General features: G+C 39.9%; 1 protein-coding gene across 10 annotated transcripts in view; it reads right to left on the reverse strand.

Moving 5' to 3' along the window:
* Nucleotides 1-17531, reverse strand: part of slmapa (sarcolemma associated protein a) — a 63720-nt gene extending 46189 nt beyond the window's left edge. For 9 of the 10 annotated variants that reach the window (XM_018663304.2, XM_051074536.1, XM_018663302.2 and 6 more), the window contains exon 1: nt 15699-17531. In XM_018663304.2, coding sequence (XP_018518820.1) covers nt 15699-15896 — 198 coding nt within the window. In that variant the 5' untranslated portion in view covers nt 15897-17531. Of the gene's footprint in view, nt 1-12453; nt 12596-15698 lie in introns of those variants that run through there. The other variant, XM_051074538.1, reaches the window with a different exon arrangement.
* Between the last annotated feature and the right edge of the window lie 1714 nt (nt 17532-19245).

Consider the following 19245-nt stretch of genomic DNA (forward strand, 5'->3'; position numbering starts at 1 on the left):
ACACACACAATGCACACACACACACAGGTAACGTTAGCCTGAGGCCTGTCTGCCTGTCGTTCCAGGAGTTCATTCATCAGCTCTTAGCTCTCCGTCATGACTGAAAATCACTGTCGATCTACCAGAGAGACACAGACTGAAAAACTGAAGAGAGGAAGGAGGGACTGAAGGAGGGAGAGGGAGGAAGGGAGAGAGAGGGGGAGGAGGAAAGAGAGAGATATATGCAGAGACTGAGCGGCTGACTTCGCTGTTTATCCGACTGCAGTGAGCTACAAAAAGCTACCAATTCACAGCTCATGATAGCTATATCCTAACACACACACACACACACACACACACACACACACACACACTCACAAACACACACACTGACAGTTACCTCCTGTCCCCATGGTAACCTGGAGACAGGGAGGGAGGGACCTAACTATAGAGCTTTTCACCCAGCAACAACACACACACTCACTATGCGTCACATACCTCACATATGGCTCTCACACACTGATACCTAGTGTGTGTCTCTCTGACACACACAGACACTAACAGAGAAAACATGACGTCATTGACCTGTGAGCTGCAGACTGCTGGTTTAGTCTCAGTCCAGAGAAAGTCTGTGTCATTTCTCTTTGACACTCATTTCACATGTTGACATTTGCCTGTTTCACATTATTATTAGCAACATTATCACTAGGGATGGGTTCCTATGACTGGCACCATTTTGAATCCGGTTCGGTGTCATTAAACACACCTGCAATGTGTCTGAAAACACTCTCTACTCATATGCTGAGTTCGCCATTTTGTAGTGCTGTCCGAATGTATGCTGAGAATTATTACACCCTATATAGTGGACTTGTAGTATCTCGCAATGGTCACTAACCAAGCTGAATTAGAGAAATATAATCTGGCACATTTTTATTGTGTGACAGCAATGACATAATTAATCATCCGAGTAGTGTCCGAAAGTGATTTAACGCTTTGCAGATGAGTTAACTGTATAGTCCTCTACATAGAACCCCCCAGATAATGAGTAGAGAGGATTGAATGGGTGAGTGATTTCTGACACAGCCATAGACTCCCTTATAAAATCATTCATTCATGTTTTGTATGTTATGCCTCTCTCTGTCTCTCACTACAGTAAAAGAAAAACAAAATACGAGTGATAACTCAGTAGCACCGTCCAACATAAAATCTAAATAAGAAACTTGAGAAGGAAGAGTGCTCGGCCTCACGCTGTAATCTGTGACCTGTAGCGGTGCAATAATGAGTAGCATTAAGTGCACTGTGCAAAATATCAGCAATTTATGTAGCTGATATTCACCGGATAATAAATATCCACTGCTGCCACTGCCCCACAGTGAGGAGTTAACACTGTTTCTGAGCGAGGACAGGGTTAATAGACATCACAAAGCAGTAGTAAAATATGTGGTGAGAGAACTACAACCTCCAAGCACAGGAGAGTCTCTGTGGTTTAGGTTTGATAGCCGATTACCATAGTTTCATTTAGTGTCAGTGTCAGACTTGTCTGGCATTAAAGTGATTAGAAGAAGCTTCATTCTTAAATATCTATTTCTATATTTTGTTACTCATGAGTTTTGTTTTGTTTTGTAAAAACAGTACGTCATTATTACCGACCAAACAAACTATTTAAATCAAATAATGGATTTGAAATGATTAATATTCAACAGGTGGATTTGGAGCTTGATTCAGACTAAGACCAGCTGTGCCTTATATTAGCTTTAGATACAGGAAGGAAAAAGCTGTTCCAAATATGAGCACCTGACTGTTTTAAGGCAGAATTGAATTCATTTTAACTTATCCTTTAAATTCAGAGGACAGGCAAAGGTCTTCTCCTCCCACTATGCCTTTATTTCTGTCAGTTACAGGTTGTTGTCCGATCTTCAAACACCTGAACTTCATGAATGATACAGGAAGTCACTTTCATTTCCACAAGCAAACTGTGTGAAGTTATGCTGAATCACAGCTGCATCATTTCCTCATTCATAAGTGACAGACAGATGGTTATTTGAGGACATTTGAGGCGACATCGTCCATCGTTACACCTGCAGTAGAGATACACTTCAGTCCTTTTAGTGTTTAAAAAAAATTTGTTCAGGTGTGTTGCTGTGTCAGATAAAGCAATGAAAATAAGACTCAAGTTGTAATAAACTGGTTTGATGGGTTAATACCTGTGTGTAGAGGATTAGAGTGGTTTTTAACTTAAATGTTATTTCTGCCAGGGGAAAAACTGGTCTGACAGCCATGTCAAACACAGACCTATAAAACATAAATGAATGAAAAATTTCAAAACAACTGAAACTACAGGGACCAAAGAACAAACAGACCAGGTCCGAATGGGCTCAGCCTGATGAGACTCGACCTGAGCAGATCAAAACAGAGAGAGAACAGCAACACGATGCTCCACCATTAATGAGTAGCTGAGGTGGAAAACAGCAGCAGCAGTTCTCCCTGCAAAGTTCACACTCTCCACCTCACTTCCAAAACAGGTTTTTTCCTGTGACATGATGACAGAGCGTGTGATCAGAGCTGAAAGAATTCTTCTGAGGTATTGAACTCATTCACACACATATCTGATACCAACAGGGCTCTACCTGAACTGTTTACCAAATGATGATCCAACATAAGTCTGTGGACTATCTGATCCTTCAGGGGCCTCCTGATCTGATTAATTAATCACAATTAATGGTTAGAGTCTGGTTATGGAAGTCACTCATATTAAAGGCTGCAACTAGCCTATTAATTAATTGTTGCAGCTCTACAGATATTTACTGGTCTCTCTGTCTGTCCACTGTCTTTCTTTCTCTCCATCTGTTTTGCCTTTCTTCTCCTCTTCATGTCAGTGTTTCTCTTCCTCAGTCCATGAATATACGCTATGAGACTTGTTTGCTGTCACCTTTAAATACCAACCAAACGAGAACATTGTAAAAAGAATAATGGACATTTTGGAAGTTTCTTCTATTAAAAAGGCTCTGAAAATAATTCTGGAATAAGGAGATAATTCCTCCAAGTCCATGCAATATCACACAAATGCTCCATTTCAAACCAATCTACACTTTTGACTGATTTTCAGCAGCACCAGCATTCCTGCAGCACTTCCACCCACTAACAGAACATTTCTCCGGGAAACACTGCATCCCTTTATCCCTTTCTGTCCTCCTCCTCCTCCTCCTCCTCTCTCTCTCTCTCTCTCTCCCTCTCCCTCTCTCTCTCTCTCTCTCTCTCTCTCTCTCTCTCTCTCATTAGTGTCAGCTAAATGAATGCCATGTAATTGTGTTTGGATTTTAATTTGCTTTCAGCCTCCAAAAACAGCAGCGCAAACCATCAGTGGGCAGCCAACAGGCACGACAACCACTTAACCAGTCAGCAGGTCGACACATGACACCAGTTTGGTTGGACGGCGCACACACACACACACACATATATATATATAAACACACACACATGCAGATGTGTTAATAAACAGATAGTAGCAGTCAGCTGACAGATAAACTCTGAGCATGTGTTTATCAAGTCTCTCAGCATCACTCGGAGTCACACTGAAAATTTGACTAGGACTAAAAATACTTCCACCTCAGAGAGGGACATTAGATTATTTCTCCAGTGTCCTACATTTACTCTAGCAAGAGGAAGCAGGTCTCCCGTTGTACTACACTCAGAGCAAAATAAAATGAATGAATGGCATCTTTTCATTGTTGCCGAGTACTACATTCATAAGACTTTTTGATGTATTTTAAAATGACAAAAAATCACTTCAATCCCATACCAGGATCCTCAACTGCACCCAGCCAGCACCCTTCTTTTTATTCATAATATATATATATATATATATATGAAAGTAACTTGGTGACTAATAATAGCCAACAAAATTAAGGGCATAATAATAATAACAGCACAGTAGAGTAACAAGTCCCCAGACTTTCAGGGTGTACAAGTCTAAAAATATTTTAGTAGCAATTGCTGCTTTGATCATGCATCACTGACCAGTTACATGTGTGGACATAATGTTTTTGATTTAGCAGGAACATCTTGAGCTTAAGCCTATAAGGCTCTATGTGACATTATTGCAATGAATTACTGACATGAACCTGTTCAGTGTTATGTTATTAACAAGTTGTATAGGTTTACTCCGAGCTGATATTGTGCAAAATCAGACTTTATGAAACCTCACATGATAAATGTATTACAGACACTGAAAATGACACCATTACCAAATGCAAACTAAGTTGAGGCATTTTTGAACTTAATGAAAAGCTAATTAACACCAGCTGTAAGGTAATGCTTGCTAATCTTAATTACACAAGTCATTTTAATTATATGGTGGTATATTAAGATTTACTTCAGATTTACTGTTATTAGTACAGCAAGTTTTGATGTGTAGAAATGTGAGATAAAAATCTATTTTTTCTGTTTTTTGGGGGTTTTTTTGCTGCCAGTTGTTTAACAGTAGTCTATTAAGTTATCTATCTAACTTTACAGAGTTTTTAACTGAGGAGGAGAGGAAGATTGTGTCTGTTTTGCTTGTCACTCGTGTACTGCAGCAGATGTAAACTGATGACAGGGATTATATTCAAAGCTCAGATTCTGATATCGATATCTGCAGCTTGTCTAAACAGCAGAAAGAAAAACAAACCACAGACAGAGAGACAGCGGCAAAGGTTTGGTTTACTTTTATATCATGTTGGCTGATTACTGTTTTATGTTGTTAGTGTATATCAAATTATTTTAAATTAAAAACAATACATAAATCTGAATGTGAAATAGCCGACAGGCTCCTAATATTACAAATAGCGATGCATTACAACGGCAGCTGAAAGGAAACAAACAAAAGATATCATGAAACGGAATATAGTAAATACATATTATGCCAGCTGCATTAGAAACACTGGAAACTGTAGGAAGAGCACTGGTGTAGTACAGATAACAATATACGTCAGAATAATGTCAATATAACTAATGACTGCACACATCAAGCAGCAACCAAGGGTCAAAATTAGAAGCCATAGCCCCTGAGATAAAGTGGTAAGGTCAACAGCAAACAAAGAAGAAGCCAAGAAATTTGCGTTAAGAATTACTCACAGTACAAGAATGAAGAGCTTTGTGGGGCTGGATGTCAAAAGATCGGTCACACCACAGGACTGGAAACGAGGCGTGAGACTTTCTCTGCGTTTTGTTAATGAATGAATCAGTCACACTGAAGAAGGCGAGTCATGACTGGTGCAATAAATCTGAGAAAATAAGGGACAGCAGCAGGGTTTCCCCCAGTGTACAAAAAGCCCAGCGGTCTGACAGGCCTAAGATGAACCCCTCACCACTAGCCCCAAGCATCAGATTTTTTTAATGTATGGTCTTTAAACTACAGTTACAGTGGGGCGACTCAGTCGGAAACATGGATGTAATGGTTGGAAAGCTCACCAGCAACATCTGTTAGTTAAAGAGCAGGTCTGAGATCAGCACTCTTTACCCACTATTTTACTCTAACCACCTATCACATAGCAGGCATTAACGCAACAACAGCCAGTCCCCATGCTTAGGCCATTGAAAGATAATGTACATAATCAGTTTTTTCCCATTCACACACAGGCCTTGGAAAAGTTCTGTGTTGACTGTTCAAACTAGTGATGTCTCGACCAAGCCAAGTTCTGATCCAAGTCTTTTAATACTCGATATCTGTTGATACGGAGCCCAACCAGACACTTAAGGTGCATTTCCACTGAAGAAACTTTGACCTGGGAAACTAGAGCCTTTAAAGACTCAGTTCCCCTTACCTGCATTTCCATCCGAGAAAGCAGGGTCTAAATTTACCTCCAAGGAAATTGTTTAGCTGCCAGGAAAGTCCCTCTATTTTGCCTTTATTTGTCATCAGTAGTACAGATAGAGATAGTGGAAGAGAGCAATCTGGCTCAAAATATTACTGGTATGATATGAATGAAAGATTAACTTGGAGAAGGAAATGACAGAAACACTCAGTCCATTGTCATCATACAGTGATGATGTACAGTGGAAATTCTTCCCTCACAAATGATTTCTGGCCGGGTGCAGACACCAGCTTGCAGAGAGCAGTGAAACCAGACAACAGACAGGTTTAATTTAGGCCTGCTATCGAGTTACTCAGAGTATTAACATTAATTAGATATAATAATAAGAGTTGGAGCTTGGCAAATCGACAGAAATCATTTTTCAGATGCTGTAATTTTCACTTGTGATAAAGGAGGACAAAGCAGCAGAATAAAGACGGCGTTCACATAACATGTCGCAACTTCCACACAAGACGAGACAGAGCAAGAAGTTATGTATAAAATATGTGGTGAAAGATTGTTTGGTGCAATGTGCCAGCGACAGATTTTTAACAACATGCCGTTAAGCCGTCTTGTCCTCTCACTCTCGGTGCAGTTCTTCCTCAGAGTGAACTTGTAGTGTTTTTCAAATAGAGTAACAGTGTGTAAAACCGGCAGAGTATTTACAGGTTACAGTACACGTCTGAAAGAGGCTGTAGACGGAGAGAGAGCAAGAGTGTTTGTTGATCCCGGTGCAGAGAGGAGAGAGAGAGCTGGCTGACCAAAGCCTGGACTGCTGCCACCATTTCCAAAAGAGGCGGTTTGCAGCTACTGGCAAACGGAAAGAGGGTTTTATCAGTCAGCATGTGAGAATATTCCTGCAGCAGAAGTGTGTGTGTTTCCCTGAAAGGTGAGTGTGAGTGCACAAGTGTTGCAGCTACAGATTTTAGCTGCCTGTTCTAAGCTCTGTCGCTTTAGTGGTTTATGTGGAAGGCACAAAGAAATGAAAAAAGCAAAAATGTCAAACACTTTCTGAATCCAGCCTCTCAAATATGCTAATTTGCTTTCCCCGCTTTATAACACTGTAAAAAACAATTTAACAATTTTAAAATAATTTAATGCTCCTTACTTGAAAGCAAATATTTTTCTTTCTTATAATACCCTATTTATGTACATTTTACACCAACAGTGATACCAATAAAATGAATCAATCACATTAAATGGTGCAACAGTTTGTGTCTCTCTCTTATAAACAGCCTTTTGAAACTGCTGCAGTGTCTGGGTAACTCAACTAGCTGATCTGAATTTATGAATCCACATGTCAGGATTTAGCATCACATATCATTGGTCGCTGGTTGTGACTTCTAACAATAAGCAGAATCTCTTCCTGTCTGAGGAAGTGTTGAAAAACTGAGGACTCAGGATGAGTTGCTTCACCAGACAGTAGAGACAACTGGTTTCACCTGTCTGGGAGTTAGTTCTCCTTGCTTTACCATCATCTTATTCTGCTATAGTTGGTAAGTGTTCACAGGAAACTCTCCCTCATTTTGCAGCCAACAAATATATGTATAAATAGAGCTTCACATAATAGTTGGTGAAGAATAGGCTGATGCAACAGATATATAAATAGTAAACGGGCTTTCACACCCCTGCACTCTAAAGAAACACAGTCTCTAACAGCTTTGAATCATGTATGAACAAGTTATAAAACCTGGCTCTGGCTCAGCATGTTTAGGTTTCAAGTTCAATACAGTAAAACTTCAAGTCAAATGTCACAAGAAAGAAAAGAGGTGGGAAGGAAGACAGAGAAAATAGATGTAGACATAGAGCTGCATGTTAACGTAGGAAGTGAAGCATAATCTGCTGTTGATTTCACTACAAGCCGCAGAAGAGACACAACATTTAGCTAAATGGCTGATAAAAACAAACATATGTAAACTGGTTGTCTGTACTAGTTTCACAGCGTCGTGGTGTCCTGCTGCAGTATCTGGACGCGGTGATCCTATCGCCGAACACAAACGTGCACAATGCCAAAGCTGAGTCTGCCAGGGCACTTCTCCTGCCAACAGTGTCTTATTCCCATCACGCTCACACACTCAGATATAAAGAGAGTTACAGAGCTGTGTCCTGTTTGTGTAACAGCGTTCCTGTGCTGTGTTGGTATTCAGACTGAGGCCATTGCCATGCCGTCGAATACTGATACCAGACAACAGCTCTGCTCTGCTGTCAGCACTGCTCTCCCTTGGCTGCCTGGTTGACCAACTGATTAGCTGTCTTGCGTGTCTTTATCGCTAAACGACCACCCACCCTGTCTAAGTGATAAACGGGCCCTTTCCTAGAAAGTAGCCTTTGTCTTACAGTGATGCTAGCACTGTTACGCTGAGGGTGTAGCTGTATGTTTAGCAGTTACAGAAAAATGGTTTTACGCAGCTACATGATAGCTGCATGAATTACTGCTAGTCCTGCAGCTATAAGCTAATCCATTCAACAGGAAGAGCGAGTAGAGAATCTGTTTTCCATTTCAGAGGCAATCTAATCCTACCTGAGACTACAGCGATCCAGTGACTCACCTGCTGTAAGGAGTGTGTATCCTCATAACCTGACAACTAGACTGCCAATAATATAACCTTTCACCAGCCCAAATATACATCTATATGTACATCATCGTGGGAAATTCAGCGAGCATCTAACCAGGAAAGAGAAGAAGAAATGTCTATCTAAAGCTAAAGTGGAGATATGATTAATTACTACAGAATACATTGTACAATATCTTACAATAGATGCAGAGGTGCAATATGTTTAATTGTTTATATACAGAGATGAAGTGGCTGGAATATGTGGAATAAGGAGTACCTACATATATACACTAGGTGGCCACTTTTTTAACATGTAATCTAATTCAATCCAATTCAACAGCTCAGCCATAAATTTCACCTTTACAAAGATAATAGTGTTCAGTTTTGAGCAGTCACTGTCAGAGAGGTATTCATCTCTATTTGTTTATCATTGAGGTTGTAGATTGCAGCTGTGCAGGCCAGTGCAACATCACCACTGACTACAACCTTAGTGATAGTACAGCTAGTTTTAACAAAACTGGCCACTTGATAAAGGGAGAATATGTGGCAGAGCTGTTGAACTAGGTTACATTGGATTGTATAGGTGTATATAATAAAGCAGCCAGGGAGTGTATATGTACAGTGGTGACAGCTTCTGAATCACTTTGATGGTACATTGACATGTAATGAGAATGGAGCCTGTCATTCCCACTCTGCACCCTCTACACTTGTTATTGCTCTGTGTAACTTTGGTGAACAGATACAATCTCCTGTTAACTGACAGTCAGTGGCATAAACTGCCTAAACTAAAAATACTTAGAAATCATTAAAAACCAGCACTCATGTCTGATATCCAGCCAGGGAACTTGAAAAATATCAAGAATTCTAAACAGAAATATGATTATTATCCCCAACTGTACATCAGTAGATCATTTAACAGAGGTCGGACAACTTTCAAACTAGCTCTTACAAAATCAAATACCAAATAATCTGCCTTTATTCAGCATGATGACACTAAACATTACCAACAGCAACACATATTAGCATCACTGAGATAAGAAAGAGAAAGAAGTATTTGTAGTATTTCCCCTCTCATCTTGAATTACACAAATATCCCTCTCACTACCTATAGTTTTAATTAGCTTTTTTTTAAACTCATATACATAAACCTTTAATATGAATAATAGTTTTACTTCCAGTGTATTTATTCCCAAAACAGTAGAATTATAACTTTAAGCGGACAGGCAGCAGCTTATGTTCTCATTACAAGCTTGACATTTTCTTAAATAAGATTTTAACACGTTCCAATTTAGCAGCAACCATTGAGCTAAATACAGCACATAACTCATCAGGAAACCTTTATGAAGATAAACCACTGTAGGTATAAAATGACAAGGTTTATTTTTTTATCTGGCAAGAGGGATATTCCCCAAGTGGAGCCCAGTACAGGCTTCTACTTGCTGCCTGGTATTTACACCTGTTCAAGTCACAAGGTTTCAAGCTGATGAGGCTTTTAAACTATTCATTCATACTATGATTACAGTCTGGGTTTCCCCCCTGCATTCTTTTCACCTCTCAACTCTTAATTCCTGCACAGAGAGCTGACCAAACATGACGGAGGCCTGAAGAGAAATGTTGAGATCCTGATGTGAAGTACTGCATGGAGCCATGTACTTGCAGGCTGCCAGCAGGGAAACATTAAGGGCAGGAGGAAACAAATTTAGCTCTAACGCTGTAACACATATAGCTGCAGCATTGATGCAGCAGTATGTACACTCGCTGCTAAAATAAAAAAGCAGGAAGCTTGAGAATTCAACATTTCACCTTCCAACTCACAGCTGTTAATCTGCTAGTAAAAATAAACTAATCAGCCACATGTTTCACTAAAACCGACTTAAATTAACTGATATTTAATTTTCCTTTTTCAAATTCAGTGTCAGGGATGTGTACGTGGAGTCACCACCATGGTGCTACAACTAAGTCCACTGGAAGGATAAACCTGGCCTGATCCGGTCAACTGGCACATGTTAAGGTTCAGTGTACACACTCACTCAGGATGAGTGAATGACTGGCTGGCTAACTCTAAGTGATACACAGAGATCTCCACCACGAGTCCTAAATCTGATTTAATCTGCTACATATCTGCCTGAGCACACAACCTGTTGACTGACAGGCTGTTTGGTTTAATGTCTTAAGTCAAGGATGCTCCTTAGTTAGCATTTTAGCATTCAATTTGTAACACTATTACAATAGGCTGTTTTCACATCAGACATGTTGACTGGTCATTAAATGAGAAGCACAGGTGTAACATTAATGATGGCTCAATTCTATTTTTTGCCTCATGAATCATTCATGACACTGTGGCCTTGGAACTGGTAAAAACCTACATAGAACTTTATTGATTGTATTAAATCCACCTGTTGTTTTCCCACAAGTATAGGTCAAAAAATTTCCAGCACTACTGCCATTACAGTACAAAAATACACCTCATCATCTTACCATGAGAAATATAAACATATTCTTCAACAATATCCTTTATTTTAACAGAGAGGCCAAAGCTCTAAAATGTTGATTGTAAGTCTGGTGTCACTATAGTTTTCTTACTGTCAACAAACGGTTTCTCAACACTTCCCTTCCCTTTCTGTGGCACTCAAGCCTATTGGTTCCTACTAAAGATGCAAAGGGGGAAAAAAGCTCACAAAGATGTAGTGTCATGTTTTAAAATACCCTAGTAATTTCCTAAAACAGCTAGACACTGCAGTTCTTAGTGAACAATAGTCAACAGGAGAATAGTGCATTGTGGACTATTTCAGCAGTGTAATATACTTTGTTCTAGTGTGCACTTCCAGCTGCAGGACAGTGTATGTGGGATGCTCAACATGCAACCACTGCAACAATGTGACTGACAGTCATACATACAAGTAGTGAATTCAATACCGTATTATATCAGATGTTTTTGTTGTGTGTTGTTGTGTGTGTTGTTTGTTGTGTTTGTATGTGTTTGGGTAACTCAGAGAGGGAATTACTTTGCATTCAACATCTCCACGTTGAGAATGTTAAAAACAAACTTAAGGGCATGAGTAAATAATTCACATCAAACATTTTCACCATTTTGGGCTTCTAGCGTGGTTATATAGTTTTGTTTTCATGGAATGTAAACAAACTCCAGCTGCGCTTGACATAGGGTTTCTATAGTAGTAACAATAAACAGAAGAGAGCTATGAACGGGAAAATATGTAGTGATCAAGTCCATATATACATGTATACTGTGTAATTACAACATCTTTAATCACATTTCAGTCTGGGGGCATTGAGGAAGGAAGAAGTAAGCAACAGTAAACGACACAGTGCTGACATCTTATCTGACTGTCAGGGTATTTTCCTGAGAAACTGTCTGACTGGTCCTCTGGGTGGACTGCAGGCTGTCTGACTGACTGGTCTCTTAGCTCCTGTAGCACAGCAGTTACCAAACTGAAGTCCCAGGACCTCCGCGGGTGGGTTAAGAGACAAGCATCTGGGTCTGATCTGACCTTCCCCAACTGGCTGCTGCTTAAATAAGAACACACTTCATTATTTTCTCTCCGAGAGCCCTTCAGACATTCGTCCGACCAGCTGCACTCATGTCAATTAGTTCATCCTTCCTTCGCGGTAGTCAGTGTCAAGGCAACGGTCCCAGCAGGAAGCCATGACATCAGATGGCTATGGTACATTACATGTAATCACTGTGTTACTGGTCTCATGCCTTAATCCCATTTCAGTCTGACAACAAAAGAATAAAACTGACCCAAATGTAAAAGTCATGACGTTAACAAGATTTGCTCTCAGCCCCTTAGAATCAAAAAATGGAGGGGGGTCTTTGTAGTCTCTCAGCAGGAGACCCGGCTCTGACGTATAGAACGATAACATCAATAACAAAGCAATCTGCTGGATCACTGAGCCAACTGATTGGTTCATCAATCACAGGATGCAACCAATCATACCTGTTTCTCCCCAGTGCACACTTATCTCCATACAGACAGAGACAGAGACGAAAACTGCTGAGCGGCAAAGGCCACCAAGAAAGACAACATGTCAATATGTGCACGATATTTCATGACAATGAGTTTTACCTTATTCTATTTTTTGTTCCCAAGTGTGTATTCCAATCGGCACGCTCACGCTCGCTTTCATAATGCAGAACATGGTCAGATGAAAGCAACAGTTCAAAGTGAAACTGTTGGCCGGTTATGAACAAACTTAAACTGCAGACTCATGTGACAAACATCTTACTGCAAGAGGAACCTACAGTTGTGAGGTATTGGTTAGGCAAGTCAGGTCGATGTGCTTAATTCCTGTGTGTTTGTGCAAGAAAGAGAAAGACAAAGCAAATACTGAACCATTGCCCCTTAATCTAGCCATAATTTCCATAATTGGAATGCTGTGTATTATGTATTTGCACATTTTTATTTGTCTGCACCAAACACTGAACTCAAACTCTGACCACAGCAAAATATACATGTAAACAGGGTCTGAACCACTCTGAATATTAGCCTCAAAAGCCTGATACTAATATAATAAAATATTATGTTATATTGCCTAATCTTCCATCTTTAAATACACATACAATATAGTGTATTACAAAGATATGTGTCAGGATATTTTAGAGTTTAGAGTAGAGAAAGAGTAAATTCTGTACAGTAAACTTGCCTTGAAACTGAACTATCAACAACCTAAAAATGAATTATGAAATATAAATAAATATTACACAGTTTTGTGCTGCAAATTTCAGATCATCTTGCCTGTGTATCAGTTGAGCTTTACTTAAAATGAGAGCAGGATTTTTGCAAGGGCCCGCTGTCATTTTTTGTTTTCCAGTAGAGTGTTAATGAAGGTTACTGTCCTACAATGTAATGCTTCACAGAAAAAGAAACTCACAACTGGCAAAAATACAAAATAAATAGTGGACAGTGTTGCAGCAACAGAAACTGAGAAGCATAATGCAACTACAATAAGGCTGCAACACACACCATGCACTGATAAAGACTCCAAACACCATTAAGCATAAACTGTAATGCTTCTAACAGCATCAAATGTGTCAAAAATCTAATATTAATCGAAAAGTCTATGGTCTTGTGACCCAAGATTGACTGACTCTACAATGAAGCAAGTGACTGACTTGCTTACTACAAAAGTTACAGGCATCTGTCTAAGCAACTTTTTTCCAGTAAAGTTGTTTTTATCTGTATTATCTCCACTTTTAAACTGTGATTATTTGGTTTTTGTTTTGTTGGTTGTTGTTGGTTGTTGCCTTCACCCCTCCATTACAGGACACCCAGATCCACTGTATCCTCATTTAAATGTGACAATTAATTGAGTAGATATTCAGTAAATTCTATCAAATTTGAGCAAATAGAGCTATTGTAATTCATTCCACACTGGTGAAGTCTGTCAGGATACTTCAGCACTGCAAATGATTCAGAGCCAGTCAGTGACCAGGTTCATTATACTGAGAGTCAATTGACTGTGTTAATCAGCTCAAGGAAATACCAGCCAGTCCTTCTCTGAGCCATTAAAACCTCTGGTGATAAATCAATAATAAAAATAATTGATCCTATGTTTAATCCTTTTCAAAACACTGGTGAATCATGAGTGGTGATAAATCAGTGTATGCTGATGTGTGCATGGTGGTCAATCCATGTGTGTGTCCATTTATCCCTGAAGAGAGGAAAGGATGACGCTAGTGGTGTCGTTATAAATAGCTTATGCTGCGTGTATACACACATAGACATATACACATATACACATACACACACACATACACACATACACACACTTTTCAAAGTCCCTGCATGCCACATAGCTGGGTAATCCCGTGGCTGTCTCAGCCTGTTCAACCTGTTCTACAGAGAAACTACAGACACACTGAATCTACACGACGACAGATGCCACAACACACAGATTTGATCTGTTTGTTTCAGATCTTAAACCTTTGGTTTTGGTGTGGTTTCCCAGACAAGGATTAAGTCTAGTCCTAGACTCATCTAAGGACATGTCTGAATGGACATTTGCACTGAATTTTGTTAAGTCCAAGACTAAGTTCAACCTCAGTCTGTAAAATGAGCTGTGACAAAATTCTGACTCTGTTGTCTTTGTTCATGTGGATAAAATGTTGAGAAAAAGAAAATACAATTTTGTGTTCACCACTCAAACATTTCCTAATAATAGAAATTACTTAGATATTTCACCACAGACTAACTGTATAAGAAAGGAGGCCCTAGTGCAGACAATTACTCATAAACAAATATTCATTTATGAAGCAAAAATGCTGAGCATTAGCTGGCTGCAGCTTCTAAAATGTGATCTGTAGCTTCTCGCTATTTGTTATGCTTTGATTTGTTGTTTTAGGCCCCCTCCCCAAAAAAAACATCTTTGTTTTCAAGTTATTTGTGAAATGAAAAGGTGGAAATGAAGAAGACTTGTTCTATAAATCCCTGTATTTTAAACAAGGTAGACAAATGTCCAATAGTAAGATTAAAGTTAATCTTTCATCTTTAAAATCTGTAAACCAAAAAAAAAAATCTGTCCCTATCTGATACTACATTATTATGACATGCATCCTAACCTTTATGGTAGTTAAAGTAGAGCAGAGACAGAAAAGAAGGGCCAGGATCACAACCTGAACAGGTCTGGAAAGTTCCAGTTTACCTTGACATGGCTGAGAAATGTTGAGTGTTTATTATTTCATTCATTCAGACAGTTTGTACACAGAAGTCATATGACTCACAGGTAGCTTGTTAAGAGGGCAGGGTTTTGATTTTGGCGGAGGGTGCGACACAAATCCAGAAGGTGCAACACAAATCCAGAGCTATACCTGATTTTGTTTCCCTCGTTTGAGGAACAGCATCTGTGTCTTTCTATCCGTAGTCCCCTGAGTTTTGGGAAACACTTCCTGTGCTCAACTGGGATTGTGTGCTACTTTCCAAGCACAGTATTGGATATTTCCACAGAAAACAGAGTTTGACGTTTTCCCTCTAAACATGCATAATGTGAATGCACCCTTGAGCAAACTGAGTCTGTTCAGGTCTGAGCAGAGTTCACACTCTGGAGAAAGTCTTGCTCCAGGGTGTTATCATGTAAAAGAGTATAGTAGTATATGTGCTTGTGACAGCACTGGTAATTTACATACGGCTGAGAATTATTTTGAGGTGGCTGTGGCTGTGAAGTTAGGCTGCCATAGAAGCATTCCTGCTCAAGAAATTTGAATAATGGGTCTCAAAAAAGAAAATACATTTATGGGAAAATGTGCGTAGATTTCCAGTCAATTCATCCTGTGAGGAAAATACAAAGTCAGCTTGCTATTATCATCTCCTCTTACCTTGCCAGTCTTGTGGTCGAACCAAACCAGGGCATGATTCCTGGACAGCACCTTGCAGTCGAAGGTGGCATTATTCTGGGCTGGGCGGCACCGAGCCACCGACCTGCCGATCTTGACCGGCTCATCCAGGTACACATGCCGCTCCTGGAATGGATGCGAGTTGGGTCGGCAGGCGAACACGGCCAGCGCTGAAGGCATTGATTTTGGCTTGAGAGTATTACTCCAACCAGAGACGAGGGACAAGTTTTCTTGATCCAGAGTGACAGGCTTCTGTTGCAATCCCCAATGAATAATCTACAATAACTGTGGGCCTATGTGTAGGCAGAATGGCTAGTCCTCTAAGTGTCTAGGCACTAACTAATAAACATTGTCCACTGTACACAGCCCGGGCTGCACCGCTTTCCCACTTTATTTCAACAAGACTCTCCTGTGTTTGAAAAAAATGAAAATAAAAAACAAACCAACAGGTATAAAAAAGACAAGACATTCCTTTCACTGACTGTCCACCAAAGCTACATAACGACACTTATATCTGACAGCAGGCACTATGTACAGACCAGGGTGCCATGTGTCAAGACATACATGACTGAGTATAGCACTGACAGTCTGGCAAACAGCCCTCCACGTCCATCAAACTATTACAGCTCTGAAGCAGGCGAAGGAAGCCAGTCAGCCACCACAGACTTGATTTTTAGTCCCCCAAAGATAGCAACAGCTGAGGTCAATAACTGCGGCTACTGATCAAATGCCTTGTCAGTCCAGGAACCTATACCTGATGTCTATCAGTTAACCAAATTATTGCGCGCTTTCTAGCTTGTGTTGAGTCTTGTCTTGCAGCGAGCTAACTACAGACACACACCCCAACGTGCAGCACGCCAATCGGTTCACACACGTTTAGCATTCAGTAATGTGTCATCTGTTAATATATCCGTCATTTACAGTCTGTCATAATCTGAGTGACCTTGTTGCCCTGATACAGGGAACCTTAGCTAGCTACCTAACGTTACCACTCCCTCCAGAGTAACACCTATGAGCTGGCTAATGACACCTAGCAAGACTGAAAGCCAAAACACCCTGAGTTATAAGAACCTTAATGGTCAATTAAATGTACGCCAACTAACGCAGCCCAGTCCCCACTCTTCGTCTGAATTAGTTGGTGCAGAGGGTTCACGGCACTCAGCCGGGATGAACTGGGGATTAGCAGATCTCCTTGTGCAACTAAAATGCTAATTGGCTAGCTCGCTAGTGGACAGGCGAAGCGCTAACTGTCGGCCAACGTTTTCTGGCGATGTACCAGCAAGCTAGGCTAGGCTAGGCTAGGCTAACGAGTGCTGACAAACTTATCATCCAGGTCCTCAAATGTTTTCTCCCCGCCCTTCTCGACCAGTTCGCTTACCGAATGGAGGCGAAATGCCATCCCTGTCTCCTGGAGCAAATAAAAACAGCAAGCTAGCCCGTCGTTTGGCTACTACGGAGCCCTGCAAGCGACTGTTAGCATTGAAGGAGAGAGAGAGAAGAGGGGTGAGCTACCGAGCAGCTAGCCGGCTAACTGACAGTCAGGGCAGAAACAGACGCGGAAAAATCAGGGGAGTTTCTTGACTGCGGGTGCTCACGCATCACACCAGCCCGATTATCATCCAGGAAAAAGCTCGGTACAAGCCACAAGTTGCACTGTCGTCGTCGACTTCAGTCCAGGTCGTGTTTGCCGTGGCGGTTTTGAGTTATAGCCGTTGCCTTCCTTCAGTTTTCTGGAAGGAATCTAGAAGAAGTTGTCCTCCTCCGCAAGTCCCGGCCGCCATACTGTAACTAGAGAGCAGACAGGCGTGGTGCGTTCACTGCCCGAGTCACATCAACTCCACTCACCGCTTTGATCATTAAAGCAGCTGATCTTTACTTTGGATTAAAATACATGCTGTTGATTTGGGCTTTTAAACGAGTAGTAAAATCTAATGTTGGAAATAATGATAATAAGGAGAATAAGACTAATAAATTTCAAGTCAAAATCACGGTTTTGTGTTTTGCTGGGCCCCTAAAGATCCATAATTCTATTCATATTTCAGCCTGACTGTACTCATGCGATGGAATAATAATAATAAATATCACGTAATACGCTCATTATAGTACCTGAAAATATAACAGAAATTAGTCTATATTTATAATTGTTAACAATGTAAAGAGCTATGACCCCTATTTAAAGTTTGTATTTTATTACCGACATCAAAGCAGTGCTGTGATATTTCAGGAATATAACTGCTTTTTTTCAAAATAAAAGTAAATGATACAATCAGAAAACATATTTACTTACTCTCAGCCAACAGAGTGAAGATTTCACTACAACATGGTAATAAAACAAGACTTTTCATTACATTTGTTCAACTGTTTGGTATGATTTCATCATTCCAAACACATATACAATATAAATAACAAGACAAACAGAAATGTATTGGTTTTCCCATTGGGATGTCACTATTTAAGGAGTGTTTGTTTAAACTGGTTTTCTATCAACCATCTGTTTCAGTACTTTTCAGTAAACCACCACCACTGTAAATTTCCAGTATCACTTACAGAATATTGAACACAGACTGACAATCATTTCCATCTTAAGGTTTTATCCAGGTGACTTGGTTTACGGACTGGGACAGCAGGGTGGGGTGCGGTGACATGGGAGGATCAAATTCTGCTTATGGCTCCAGAAACGTCCCTGCTGTGTTCTGGTGAACCGACAGCTGAGACCAAATCAATGCTGGACGAGACAATGGAACAGTTAAGTAGGGGAGGATAAAATACTATGAGGCTGCACTGCTTCTCATTTTTAATTCACTCATCACTTAACAGAAGATATGACAAAATAACACAAAATTACGTATTAATGTTTGCAGTTTTTTTCCATCAATGGAAAAATAATCAAAAAGTTTGGTTTTTTTTCATAATCTGTTGATTGGCGATTACATTTTTAACAACTGACCCTCACATTAAATGTTTTCCACAAAATGGAGCTTTGATATTCAGGTGGTTGATATAGCCATTTGGACAAGTTAGATGAAACTGTATTTCTCTGCATTCATGTTAAGGCACAGGTGTCAAGAAAATGTGCAGGTATTTTGGTGGAATTTGAAGAACTGTAAGAGAATAAAGAAAAAAATTATAATGATAATAATGGTCGCCATGTTTGAGTAAATATTGTTTGGTAATGGACTGGAGTGTCATGTAAAATGGGATGAGTTTTTACTTCTGAAAATGAAAGTCAGGAAGTTACGACATGAAAAACAAAGACAGCTAACAACTAAAAAAAAAAATTGAAAAAACAGTCAACTAAAAACTGAAAGCAGAAAAATCTCCATCTCAGAATCAGATTTATTGAAGTTTGTTAACACAGACAAGAAATGTGGCAGTTAGTGATTCTCAAACACTGAAGACAATATACAGACAATGTGCATCATATTTACAGACAATAAACAATACAGATTATATATAAAAAATATATGTGTGTGTGTGTGTGTGTATAGTGTTTGTAGATATGAGGGTGTAGTAACTATCTGATAGAAGA

This window comes from Lates calcarifer, linkage group LG12 (assembly GCF_001640805.2).
Source record: "Lates calcarifer isolate ASB-BC8 linkage group LG12, TLL_Latcal_v3, whole genome shotgun sequence".
NCBI classification, from domain to species: Eukaryota; Metazoa; Chordata; class Actinopteri; family Centropomidae; genus Lates; species Lates calcarifer.